The sequence below is a fragment of the Agrilus planipennis genome, unplaced genomic scaffold (genome assembly GCF_000699045.2).
Source record: "Agrilus planipennis isolate EAB-ADULT unplaced genomic scaffold, Apla_2.0 scaffold265, whole genome shotgun sequence".
Classification (NCBI taxonomy): domain Eukaryota; kingdom Metazoa; phylum Arthropoda; class Insecta; order Coleoptera; family Buprestidae; genus Agrilus; species Agrilus planipennis.
Genome location: NW_020438953.1, coordinates 57,079 through 71,745, shown reverse-complemented (window position 1 = coordinate 71,745; position 14,667 = coordinate 57,079). Strand labels below are relative to the sequence as shown.

General features: G+C 34.0%; 1 protein-coding gene across 1 annotated transcript in view; it reads left to right on the top strand.

Annotated features, from left to right (window-relative positions):
• LOC108741849 overlaps nucleotides 1-14,667 on the top strand; it is a gene marked incomplete at its 3' end in the record, with an annotated part of 100,806 nt that overhangs the window by 29,383 nt on the left and 56,756 nt on the right. The window contains exon 3 of the mRNA XM_025974872.1: nucleotides 7,568-7,606. Within this exon, the coding sequence (XP_025830657.1) occupies nucleotides 7,568-7,606 (39 nt within the window). The remainder of the gene's footprint in view (nucleotides 1-7,567; nucleotides 7,607-14,667) is intronic.

The following is a 14,667-nucleotide window of genomic DNA, read 5'->3' as shown; positions in this document are numbered from 1 at the left end:
CATTATTAAATACCATAAGACGATATTGATGAAAATTGCAAATTGAGAATGTAAAGGAGTACAAATTGATAGTGAATATCAACCAGAGAGTACAAGTTAATGATCGACGTCATTATCGGAGAGTATTGATATTAAAGATAAGACAAAGAGCCATTTATTAAACGATATTAATTGTCTGGAAGTTAAAAAATGTTATTTGAAATTAGCAGAGAAATTATTTTTCAGAATCCTTCAAAGGAATTTTCAACTAGATACCTATGGAGATTTGAAACGAACATAAAACGGAGGTAATACGAAAGAATGACTCTAAGTTCTCTGTTACCTCCCTTAGGAAATTGATTTTGAAATTAAAATGTCTATTTTTAATCAGCGTTGAAATTTTGATAAATTACGCCATCCTCCTATTCTGTCTAATCTTTGCAAATATCTTTGAATTCAGAATTTCATTTTGTAAACCACAACAACCAAGAACGTTCAACGACGAAATGTAATTTTACGGTACATGAAATCCTTTTTTCGTACGACTGCTGTTAATTTATTATAGAAATAATCTGTGCCTTGCTCTGTTGATCAAGAAATGACAATTTCAACTTAACAGCTCTATAACCACAAGATAAGAGAATGGATAAAATAAAAGCTAGTTGAGCTCCACTTAGTACAAGATGCGGATTAGAAAAGCTAACGCTATCGGGTACAATGAACTTTCGATCAATATACAAAACAATTTTGTAACGTAGCACTTTCTTATCTTGCAACTTTACTTACAATTTTTCAATTCTTTTTTGTAAATCCTCATTCGAGAATACTTTTTCAATACTTGGTAGACACATATTTGTGGTCCAGTGGTATTTAGGTTGCCCGAAATGTAAAAACTGAATAATTAATCGTATCATCTAATTTAATCGTGGCATTAATTACATTCGTTATCAAATGACCGAGTGCGGGAGTCCAATCATTTATAAAATTTATGCTCGCTTATAATTCAACCTAATGTACCTAATACACTGTCTGAAAATATCGTAGCAAAAATACTGTCATTGACTTTCTAAGTGATCCTTATTAGTCATCAAGCAATAATAGACGATTAACAATCAATTAAAATGCGTCTCCTTTTTTACATGTAAAGGTAAAAGTGTCAGTTCTCATCAACACGCGTCAGACACTACTTTTATTACGGCCATTAAACAGCTATCATTAAAGAAGTATCTAAATTCAACGTATCGATTCAATAAAGAAGATCCTTTTCTAATAAAGATAACGACAAGTCGAGTCAAATGACAAACTGTTTCAGTTTCAGTATGAATATTCATCTATGGAAGAAGTAGTTCATCATTGGAATTAACCTTTTCCTGTAATAACGTCATAGATCTCGAGAAGCGTTTCATGATTTGTATTGATTGAGTTCTATACTATTATACGTAATCGCGTTCCTGAAAATTACTCGATCAACGATTTAGATGAAATTTACAGTTTACGGGTGTGACGAATCGAGAAAATTCGTTATCTCCGTGTTTTCCACTCATAAAACAACAAATTAAACTTGCCCACGCAATTTCTCCACTGAGATGATCTTCGTCTTGTTAATAGCGTAATGGTTAGACTTGTAGGTCTACCACTCCGGAGTATGCGAGTTCGAATCCTGCAATGTGATCAGATATTTTTTACTTACTCTTTTTATGGTATGTAGAAAAGAAGGATTAGGCCTGTTAGGAATTTTTTATCACCCGGTGTAGTGACGTTTTGAAAAAGTTTTGCGGGGTATGAATGGTGCGATACGTTTCATCCTGTCTAGTTGTATGATGCAAATGTAAATATATAATATTTGACATGGCCTGAAATGAGAAAACTTGAGCAACTGGAATATAACTACCGCGATTGAGAAAGTGGGGATTAGGCTTAAGCCCGGTGAGCGAGAGAACTGCGGTTCGATATGAACTCATAAAAGCGACCGAATTCTGTTCGGGAAACCACGTTTTACTATGAGGACGGCAAAACAAACGTGCACGTATGCAAAGAGGCCTTCTTATCATCTTTTCCTTGTAAGACGCTGCCTCTCGTACAAGAAAATGAGAAAGCGCAAACACATGAATGACGTATAAGTATGACTATTAAGGGAGAAAAAGCGCCTGGATGTCCAAACAAACTGTGTACTACTTAAATTATATCTACGTACATAGTACAAGTTTTTGCTGTTACCCAAATAAATATATCATAGGATTAACTATTCTGTTTCAATAATTGCTTTTATGTTGTTTATTTCGAGTACGCTAATGCATTATAGGATTTATTTAGCTAACAACGCAATGCTATTAACGAAAAATTTTAAAGGTAATTAGCTGACAATACACAACACCAATCCTATTCAACTATTCAATTACAATTTATCACCAGCTGGAATATATTGATCATCGCAAAACACGTATGCACCTATACGCAACCAGAATTTCCAAATTTCTTGTTTATTACTTTACACATCATTATTCGCCAATAATTTCCGATAAGAAATTATTTTTATGAATATAAATTTCTAGATGCAGTTCTATTTTCATAACATATTATGTAAAAAGAAATTTATCTATCCCTCGGGAACAGTATTTTTTTCTGTATAAAAGCACTCTATATCCATTGTTATACTACTGACAATGTATGTACAAAATTTCATGATGATCAGTTGAATAGTTAAGGCATGAAATGGTAACAAACAAACAAATTCACATTCGCAATTATATTAGTTAGGATAGGGGTGAACGTCCGTCTTAATCATCCTAATATGTTGGATAATATGCGTTCTAACATATTTTCCCATTCTTAATTTTCTATTCTGCATTTATTAATTTACATTTTAGTTCAAATAACTGCAATAGAAAATCCGCGTATTTTTCTATTTTTTGTCAATTCGTTGTCATATAATATCATTCCATTTAAAGCAAAATCATATGTAAATGTGTAGGTGTATTTTCATCGCGGTTGAAATTTACAAGCATACTGAAAAAAAGCGGGACTTCATTCTATTCCAATACAAATTGTCGAAAAGAGAAGAAAACAAAAATTAAACGGTAATTGAAGCAACAGTTTAACGTATGTAACACACCCTCGCACACGCGCGCGCTCTTTGAGGTGACCTAGCCCTTAACATTTGACCGGATAAAAAAGGCCGGAGTATCGTTTGTAGTGTTAAATACGTCATCTCTGCACTTATGGTTCCAATTATAAAACGGAATATGTACATACATGCATGTGAATGCATACATGTACTTAGTAAAGAGCAATCGCAAATTCATTACAGCGCTCGTATATGTACATAGATGAGATGGATAACGAGCAATCTTCGTTCCATTTACAGTTTGTATGAAATGAGAGACTCTAACAGATAATTTGAGCTTACATCTTCAACTATAGAAGGAGAAAGTGATGATAACACCGTATACGTTTTAGACATTCATTAAAAACAACTAATTTACTTGTCCAAATAAGTCCTCAAAAATAAAGCTACATGACATAAAAGGGGTAGGTGATAAACATCGTGGTGTACCTAATGATGCTAGTGTGTGTGCAGGTGGCACGTAGTTTTGAAGCTTTTTTCCGTGTACTATTTATCGCGCGGACGGTGGTGAATCTTCACTATGAGTTGCAAACGGTGCGCGTACGAGACTGAGTTCTTAACTTCCCGAGACTGATTTTACACCGTGCGTGTGAAATAGGCGTCTTCACCATGCAGTGCCGCTCGCGCGTACGGCACTCAGTTAATACGTTCGCGTGCGAGATTCAGTTCTTAACCATCCGAGACTGATTTAATACCGTGCGTGCGAGATACACGTCTTCGCCATGGAGTGCCGCTCGCGCGTACGGCACTCAGTTAATATGTGCGCATGCGAGACTAAGTTCTTAACCATCTGAGACTGATTTTACACCGTGCGTGCGAGATACACGTCTTTACCATGCAGTGCCTTACGATGCAATTCGTGCTCGTGTGAGACTGCGTTCCGAAAAGCGTAACATTGATTTTACACCGTGCGAGATAAGCCTTCATCGCACCCTAGCCGTTCCTACTACAAATTTTATAACGTACCTGCGAGTGCTACTTCCGAGTTTTTTGGTATATAGAGATGAAACAAATGCTTAGGTGTCCCAGAAGTATAATCCATCAAGTCGAGACTTCTATTTCAGCTGCAGGCTTAAATTTCACCTTAAATTCAATTATTTTTTATGCAGGGCGAGACTGCTTGAACAGATTAACAAAGGAATAAAGTTTTTACAATAAATTCTGAACTTATACCAAAATATCTTTACAGCACGTAAGTACACGTCCGATAAGAAATTATTTTTATGAATATAAATTTCTAGATGCAGTTCTATTTTCATAACATATTATGTAAAAAGAAATTTATCTATCCCTCGGGANCAGAAGTATAATCCATCAAGTCGAGACTTCTATTTCAGCTGCAGGCTTAAATTTCACCTTAAATTCAATTATTTTTTATGCAGGGCGAGACTGCTTGAACAGATTAACAAAGGAATAAAGTTTTTACAATAAATTCTGAACTTATACCAAAATATCTTTACAGCACGTAAGTACACGTCTCCGCTGGTTCAAAATAAAATATTTATTTTGTAATAAGCTTCTGAACGTTTTAAAATTCCCACTCAAACACTTCCAAAAGTTTTAATTCCCATAAGAATGAAATTATCAATACTCAGAAGCGATTCGTTTGTTTAACTAAAATTTTCCCTTCGAAATTATCGTTACCACTTTCGCGCCCATTTGTAAAACAAACAATCTGTTCGAGTGTATAAATTTCCAAGTGTATTTTCAAGGAAAATGGCAAATTGAGTTGCTATACACCTACCGGAAATTTTATTTGTTTCAAACTAATTGTTCGCCTAATAATAAACACGATTATTACTTTAGAATTTTTTTGTTAAAAATAGTACCAAGCATATATCCAGTAAGTTTATTTAAAAATTTATTTTTTAAAATTGCATAGAACTTTAATATAATTTACGAGATGTCTGCTTGATTTGCGTTATACGTATAACCATGAAAAATTGAGGATGAAGCCCCTCTGTATCGCAATGTACGTACAGTGGAAATTTTGCTGCGAGCAATTTGTTCTGGAATGAATGCGAAATGAATTTCTCGAATAAAATTCGCCCAGTACAAACCGATAGCTGAATAGTTAAAAAAAGAGCAGGAAAATGAGAGAAAAGTTAATTTGTTCTACCACCAATAACTACTATAAAATTCACTTTTAGAAGTGGACGCATTAATTAATGTATACGTATACATATCTGTATTTCGAAAAAAACCAAGCACAATAAATTAAAATGAACGAATTATGACAATTAGTAGGATAATGATTCTAAACTTGTTAATGAACTTCTATGGAGGAAAAATAGAGGAAATTTGGTTGTACGACAACAATATGATTAAAAACGAATACACTTTTGCATTTGCGATTGTTATCTGTCGTAAAAGCAATGAAACAGCATTCAGTTCAATTATTATGGTCAAATAAGTACAAAATAACTTCAGCTGGTGTATTTCAGTAGCTAAATGCCCATTGTAATATCTATTACAGTTTGATGAATGTTGATTTTAGTCTGAATAAAATTCTTCAATTTGTGCGCGTGAATAGCAAATTACCCTTCCAGCAAGCGTCCCTTAATGGCGACAATTGTTGCAATGTTCAACATTGCGAATCGAGATCATTAGTCCGTAAAAGTGTTAAGTGTCTCTATTTCTGTAGCATCCGCACTCTTCATCTAGCGACACGAAAAATAGAAAAACGGGTTAACTATTAGCAAACGGCAAATTTTAACAATTTCTCTTAATTTTCAAAAAAAAAAACTCTATTTGCAGCATCCTGTCTTGTGCATTAAAAACATACATTCATATATATTTTTGAGTTAAATAATAAGTTCGTCAAGATAAGGTCGTAAGTCCTAAGACTGACGATTGAACACGCACCTACACTCTTTTTTATACTGAGCTAACCTTTGCATTTCCCTAAAACTAGAACATCCAACGTCCTTAACTATTTCTAAACAGTAATCTAATCTAGGTCTACCTCAGATATGTGTCTAACTTGCCCTTGTTGCCTGAGAAGGCATCCTATTAACCTATCATGCCTTTGACTTTTATAGTGAGCCCTGTTCTCCTATTTATAATCTTCTGTATCCACGGTACCCTCACCATTCGCCTGTAACACCCGCATTTCGAACGCTTCTAACTTTTTCCTTTCCGCCCCGTCTATCGGCTATGTTCCGCACCCGTACAGTACCTCACTCCAAACATACACCGTTAACAATTATTTGCGTTCGCGAGCATAGAAGTGACTTCTATTTGTTGAAGGCGACTCGACTCTGTGCTACCCTCTGTTTTATATCTCTACTGCCCCTTCTATCCTGAGTTATCTGACTTCCTAGGTAGATAAAACAGTTAAAAAAATAAAATGTCTGATTGTTCTGATATTGCGTCAATTTTAAAGACAGAAATGCATGGAATTGCCTTTGCTTTGAGTGGATAGAACCAGTAGAATTGGAATGTTGTTAGATATTTAGGCTATTTCGATCTAATGCTAAATGGTACAACTTTTAAATGAAAATGATAAATAAAGTGTGTGTCAAACATAATTTAATATTATTTTGTAGAATGGTCACAAATCGTTTTCATTTAGCAATTTGTTTTAGAACAGCGTGGCCGAATTTTAATGAGTAATTAAATCGGTAGTCATTAATGCGTAAATTAATTTTATTTGTTTTGCTTCTGTGGGTAATTTGTTTTATCATTTAATCGAATTTTCAAATAACACACTTTAGATACTGCGATATGAACAAATAGAAACGTAGTCCATCAATAAGGAATAACTGACATACAGATATATCGCCCTACTGAACCATTATTATTAATTTCTAGTATTGCTTAAAATATACAGATCAAACTCAAATCACATTGAAGTGTTTTTATAAAAAGACGGGAAGAAATTGAATTATTACTTCAATTTTATTAAAATACCTCTCATATAACATGTTTAACCGACGTCAAAGAAAAGAAACTTATGCTGGTATCTATATTTAGCGCTTTTTGTTAAGAAATTCGGTTTTTTCATTCAGATTTTTTAAGAATAAAGGGAATACCGAAGGAAGCTTCAAGTTGTGACACATAAATATCAAATGCCAAACCAATTTAGAATTCGTTTCATGTGATAGAGGATCATTAAAATGCGTCCTGTGCTTTTCCCTTTATTAATTACATTTGTAACGTATTTCCCCTCTGACAGTATTTTGTTTTAAAATAAAATGGCACTTTCATTGTAGATTTTTAAAAATTATATAATCTTTGCTGAATTCATTAATTCAATATACTGTACAGGGTGTAGCAAAAATGTATATTAAGATTTAAGGAAAAATCTCGTCAAAATTCTAATCTTTAAATATGTTCCTACTTTAATGAATAATTTGTCTTATTTCTCCTTAGATGTTTAAAAATTAGAGAACAATGTACGAACAATCAATGTATGCACGTGTTTTGACATAAATATGTAATAATTATTCTCATTTTTTACAGATTCATCCCTGAAAGTGCCCCCTAAACCTATCATTGATGGTAAGTGGGAATTTCATCTCACATTAACACTTCAAAAATCGGCCCTTTGCGTTAACAAACGAAAAAGCTCTCTTGGGACCAGTTTTTCACCCAACTTATAATTTATATTAATTTTTCAGACTGATAAATAGGATATTACTGCCTAAAATGTGGTACCTACCTACCAGTTGAGTACAAACTACCCCATATTTTTTTAGATGTCGTAGGAAGCATCATTCAGCAGAAGTTTTGACTTTCCGACGCACTAATTGTGAAACACCCCGTATTATATATACCTATATTATATATGAGGTAATTAATTTTTGTCGGTTATGCTAGGGCTTACGCATACTTTATGAGCGGGATTTGTTAGTATTGTGTACTTTAACTTTGTTTATGTTTCGAGACCATTTTCGGGTCCTCTTCGATGACGATCCAGTTAAATCGTACGGGTTGAGTAAAGACAAACATTTGTACTTCGGGAGGCGATCAACCGACAAAATCGAAATACTTTGTTGGTCACGTGTAATATTACAGTCAATTTAAACCGGATAGTCCAGCGATAAAGCAATGTGAACATTCCTCCTTAGTCGGGTAGGTATCATTAATCGAATTAATTTCGACATAGACCTAATTTGTAACAAAACACTTTGATTACCTCTCGCACGAATTGAACAGTCAAATAAAATTAACGAATTTGTATTGGATACAGAAAAAATCGCTTCATCTAATTAAATAAATCTGAACAATGTAGGTACAACGTAGTGTACCGATAGTTATTTTAATTAAATTTTAAAATCGATTAATTTAATTAATTAAATCGCTGCTGTGATTCTCTAATAAATATGACTGTTGTTTATGATGATGATAATTAACGTTAGAAATATCTCCCGGCCGATTAGAACGTAAATAATTTTTTCACATTTTCCATTTTACACTTTACACTTTACACTTAACACTTGATCCGATTCCCACACCTATGAGCATTCAAATTAACTCATGCTGCAGTTTTAATAAATTGAGAAACAGCAACACATTTTCAATAAATACTCATATGACCGTATGTTAATATATTTGAGTTTGCTGCCTACTAATAATAATGGACTTGGTTAAATCACCTAACAGTGAGTAGTTCGTGTTTGATAGGCGAGACTGTACAACGATTTGTGCAATTTATATTATCTACGATATAAAGAAGATTTATCTTTACGAGGTATTACCTATAAACGCGTTGTTGATGTCTGATGAAACGTTAAAATTTTGTTTACATTATCCGACAGGAAACGCTGTTGTAATTGAGAAAAATTGCTTGCAACAACCAGGTACTTGAATTTTTCCTAATATAATGCAAAGTTATTAAAGTCACTGCTGTTTTCCCAGTTAACGAGAAAAGTAAGCAAGTTTCCAGTTCCCCTTGTGAAAAGAAAACTCAGTCAGTAACTTAAAAACTACAAGCTTATTTTTTAATCAGAGATAGTAATAAAACTGAAGAAAACGAAAATAAGCTACTTCTTTAATTGTAAAAAGAAATGTTCTGTGTTTGAGGTGTGTCTATAAAAAAATCTTTGAAAGGAATAGCCGGAAATGCATTCTGGACTGGCGAATTCCTTTTCAAATGTTCAAAAAGTAATAATGAGATTGAAGCTTGTCCGTAATTTTAATTATGTACAACTCTTATTTCTGTCTTGTACATGCATAAGTAATGATAACGAAACCGAACAGATATTATATGCACACGTTAGTGTTCATGGTTCAAAATCGTCGCATAGTTTTCTATACTTATGCTGACAGACGATACCTTCTGTCAATATTGGTTTCAGAGTCACATATTCCACCGAGACTAGCTGTTTGATGGGAAGAGTAAAGACAAACAGAAACGATAAGCGTACCTATTGCTATCATAGTAGCTATTCCGTCATGAAGATTCACGCCTGGCACGGAAATCAACCTGTATGCTTAATAATACAGCCTATGTATAGGCTGCTTCCACCAATTATCAGAGAGGAAGTATACGTGGTGATGCCATGCTCTACTCCAAATACACTACAAACACAATATATATTATATACTTCTAATACACTTCTGATGAACGCTTCCAGACAAATTGACGAAAAGTGACCATCAAAATGTGACTATTTTCAATATGATTTTATTAGATTCTAATGTCTCCGCTGGAGGACGAATCCATGATTTTCAGGATCAATGAACGAAGTACGAGTAGGAACGCCTTATTAAGGCTCCCTAAATATTCGTGTACTTCGATCGATGCATCTAACCTAACGAGACTTGACTATGTCCAGTGACTTTTCTAAAGCTTTAAGCAATAATACGAAAGCTTCCAGACTAATTGGCGAATATTGTCCGTCAAAATGTGACCATCTTCAATATAATTTTGTCGGACTGAGACGATCCTGTTGCAGGACGAATCACAATTTGCAGGATCAATGATTGAAATACGGGTAGGAACGGAGAAATCCCATTTTCAATATGATTTTATTGGACTGTAACGTCCCCGGTGGAGGACGAATTCAGGATTTTCAGGATCAATGAACGAAGTATGAGTAGGAACACTTTATTAAGGCTGTCCAAATATTCGTGTACTTCGATCGATGCATCTTACCTGACGAGACGTGACTACGTCTAGTGATATTTTCTAAAGTTTAAGCATTAATACGAAAGCTCCCAGACCAATTGACAAAGATATTACATCAGTGACAATTTTGAATATAATTTTATTGGATTGAAATGTTCCTATTGCAGGACGAATCCACGATCTGTAGGATCAATGATTGAAGTACGGGTTGGGGCTTCCCAAATATTTCGTGTAAATCCATATACGTCCAGTGTTATATTCTAGAGCTTTGTGCTACAAAACGAAAGCTCCTAAACCAATTGACTGGAAATCCTATTTTCAATATGATTTTATTAGATTCTAACGTCCCTGCTGAAGGACGAATCCAGGATTTTCAGGATCAATGAACGAAGTATGAGTAGGGAAACACCTCATTAAGGCTGCCCAAATATTCGTGTACCTCGATGGATGCATCGAACGTAACGTGACTATGTCCAGTAATATCTTTTAGAACTTTAAGCTATAAAGCTGGTACACACGAGGACACTTGAAATATGTGACGCCAAAAAAAAAAAAAAAAACGAACGAATGGAAGCGTGTACCATGGTCGAAATAGGCACAAGGATAATTAAACGTGAAGAAGGATCTAATCTGTTCAGCGAAATGAACAGTTTCAATTTTATTAAGTGTATCTAAACAATAAGGGGTTGCATTTGTCGGAAAGTTTATTCATCCAGTTTCTGTCTTTTCGAGGGATTAATTAAAGTAGAAATACGAAGTACCGCAACCCGATCAAATGATGTGTTCATTCTACGAGCGTGAGAGTGCGAAAAAGTCAACGGTTTTAGCTAACGCAATCTGCAAAAAAAGTGCAAAACAAGGCAAGGCTAAAGTGACGCCCTTTTTCTTTTTATTATTATTTTTTTATTTTAGTCGCCAGTCGGCTACAGAAGGCAACTTCATCTCCGTTTCATTCCCTCGCCCTCGCCGGCCTTCGTCGTCTCTCCGATCGCCGTGAAAAATAAAATTGAATAATTGCTCTCCTGATTTGTTTCCGGAATTAAAAGTTTGCCGATAGCAACACCAGGCACTGTCGTCAGCTTTTAGAAAAGAAAAGAAAGGAATTATAAAGAAGGAAGCATTGGAACTGTTACTTACTTTGCTCGGAAAAGCGAAGGCAACTTTGATGTTATTAGACCTCGAACTTCTTCGTTGATCAATTGCATACATAATTTGAAGGAGTAATTTTGAAGCTGGCCATTCTTATTACGTGCATTTCCCGATGAAACAATCCATTACCGACTAGGTAACAGTTTTTAACTTTTCAAATAACCGACACAAATTGGAAACTTAACACCCAAAACTACAAGCAAATAAAGAAAACCAAAGCTTAACAAGCATTAACGATTGCTTTTGTTCATATATAAAGTTTATAGTAAAAATTATTGAGGTAGAATTACTACAGTTATAACTAAAACAATTAATAATCACAATAATCTTAAAAAAAAAGAGGTTTACCAAGAAGCCTGATGAAAATTACCGAATTTTATTATGAACTAATTTACAGTTAGGGTAATAAGTTGGGAATGATTTTGATACTACTTTTAGTAGGTAAAAATTATAAAACTTAATTTGTTTTGATCCTTTGTGGTTAGGGACTTGCTGATTTGCGCCTAGAATTTGTATTTGGTAACCTAGCATATTGGTTTGATAAAGAACAAACATCAAAAACGTTTGAAACTAAGCGTTAATTCTGTTTTACAAAGTTTCGTAATTATCAGCAGTTCAGCAATTGAAAAATAACGTTCAAGTAGTGTTTCAATCAGTAAATTTTACTTGTTTTTATTTGCAATAAATTTTAGCGCATTTTCTGTTGTGGGTTCTCGTTAGTAAGCAGTATAGTGTTAATTAAAGAAAAACTGATTTTGTTCTTCTGAAGTTTAATCCATAAAAGTAGAAAAAAGAAACACCAAACCGTTGTTGTTGTGTACGTAGGGCTTAATGAAACACTTTAATTCAAGCAGTGTGCTGGTAGAGCGAACGTTTTATTAGAACGTTTATTTCAAGGTAAATAATTTCTTTAGAGTGAGAGAGACTCTCTAACAGCTGTTCAATTACAAACTTTTAAAGGTCCTTTGCAGTCGCTTTTATACCGATTCCCCATTTTAATCTTCAACGAACCTGACGTGTACGATATAGTAGAACAATAACGAAAGCTCTTACACAAATTTTCTATTATTTAACCGATACCCCCGAGGAAAAGAAACAGCAGCGCAAACAAATCAAAGGAGTCCAGAGTAGACAATAAGGTGAGCAGTTGCAATTCCAAATGCAAATTGGCTTTCTTTTGAAACATTATTGCTCCTTCAAGATAACTGGACTCATTTTAGAGAAAAACAATCTTCCATTTGGAAAATGGAACAACAGGTCTCTTTGCTTACACGAAATTTCCTATTAGGTATTAGGCGCAATAACGAATTAATTTCTTCTTTTTTCATGTCATCTTCTACTCTTTAAATGTTACTAACTACAGTTCAACTATTTCAACTGACCTTACAATCTTATTATTTCCAGACGCTAATCCAGCTCAAAAAGATTGTTTAAATATAAAATACTGGTCGCAAGCCATTCAAATTTGAGCGACACTATTGTCAGTGTGGCCTTAACATGTTCCTATAATTTTATAATGAATGCTTTAAGTAAACTATAGATGTGCATGCAAGTAACTGTACACATCAATAATTAACACATCATCATCATAAGGTCGTCAGTCTTAAGACTGGTTGGACACGTATCTCCTCTCTTTCCTATCCTGAGCTAATCTTCTCATTCCCCATTCTATTCTTTCTAATACCTCTACATTACTAACTTTTTCTATCCATGGTAACACATTTCGAACTTTTCTTTTCCACCGCGCCCACCGTCCATGTTTCGCATCCGTACAGCGCCGCGCTCCAAACATACACCTTTAACAATCTTTTTTGAATTTCTAAATTAAACATTCGCGAGCACAGAAATGACTTCTTTTTATTGAAGGCGACTCCTTCGCTTTGCTTTATATCCCTACTGCTCTTTCCGTCCTGACTTATCTAACTTCCTAAATCTTCTAATTTTTCGTCTCCTACCTTTATACGTCTTCGAAGTACAGATTAAAAAGTGCGCTGATAGTGTGCATCCCTGTCTGACTAATATTTACTTCGCTACGTCGCAGACCCATCTCTATCACTGCCTGTTACACTTTATACAAAATAAGTATCACTCTTCTATCTCTGTAATTCATCCCTACATTCTTCTTAAAAATATCCATTTAGGTTCGTTATTTTTCCAGTTTTGATCTACACCTCGAAAAGTAGGTGGTTTTTAATTAATTCTATTCGAAAGTAGGCCTTAGAAACAATTATCTATTAGATTTAAAATGCATGTAATCTAAAATGCAGCGGTGATAAAAGTTGATAGAAGACGCAAGTTTCTATCAGCTAGCGGGCTTGTGTCTAGGTGTATACAGTTTAGAAAATCGAAATCCAATTTCCATAGCCATAATGCAGGTTCGACACCAGTTTGTTCTAGGGCTTAAAATTTCGTCCCATTAATGTAGGGTGAATAAGACTCACGAACCTAATTATTAATTAAATTAAAGGGGTTTTCACTGTGTTTCCCTTTCACATAATTAACACGACCAAACGTTCTTTATTGAATACTGAACTACGAAAATTATTTATCACTAACACCGCACTTACTATAATACGAAATAATATTATAATTAATAATATCACCGAAAGGCAATACGATAAGACGTTATCAAAATATTGGACAGGTTGAAATCTACTGCGTTTGAATCATATTTACCTCTGAAATAATGATTATAGTAAAAGAACTGCATCTGTTAAGGAAAAGGATAATTTCATGTACATGACTCAACAAACTTACTAGGAAGTTCAAGTACGACAATAAAAAGAAAATCAGTAATTTAATGGCGGTTTAAAATTCCCCTTTGTTTTTCGTGAAAACTCAAAATAATACGCTATCATTATACTAAAGATGGAGTTGTCAAATCACAAATCGTTATCATTCTTCAGGGTGTAGTTTTGTAAGTTTTATAATTAAATTTCATTCAGTTTTTAATTTAAAGTAAACAAACCCATAATCAATTATACTTACTTAGTGTTGATTAAAATCTTCCCGTTCCTCTTGTTGGAGAATAAAATGTATTTTGGGAGTTTAAAGGAGAAATAAAAGGCAGGAACATTTTAAATAAAAATGGGAAGCTGTTTGGTGTTAACCTCGCTTTCAAAACGATTGATTGTTTTTCGAGGAAAGCTAAAGAATGGAAATTAATGAGAGAGAATTTTTCGTTCTGCCTAAGGGAAAAGAACTCAATACTTTTGATCACGGTAAGCCACGCTTACCTATTTATTTCTTTTTAATTTAAATGATACTTTTTGTGCTTATCCATTATCCTCATTATCAAGACAGGCTCTTTCCTTTACATTCCTTTATTATTATATATAAA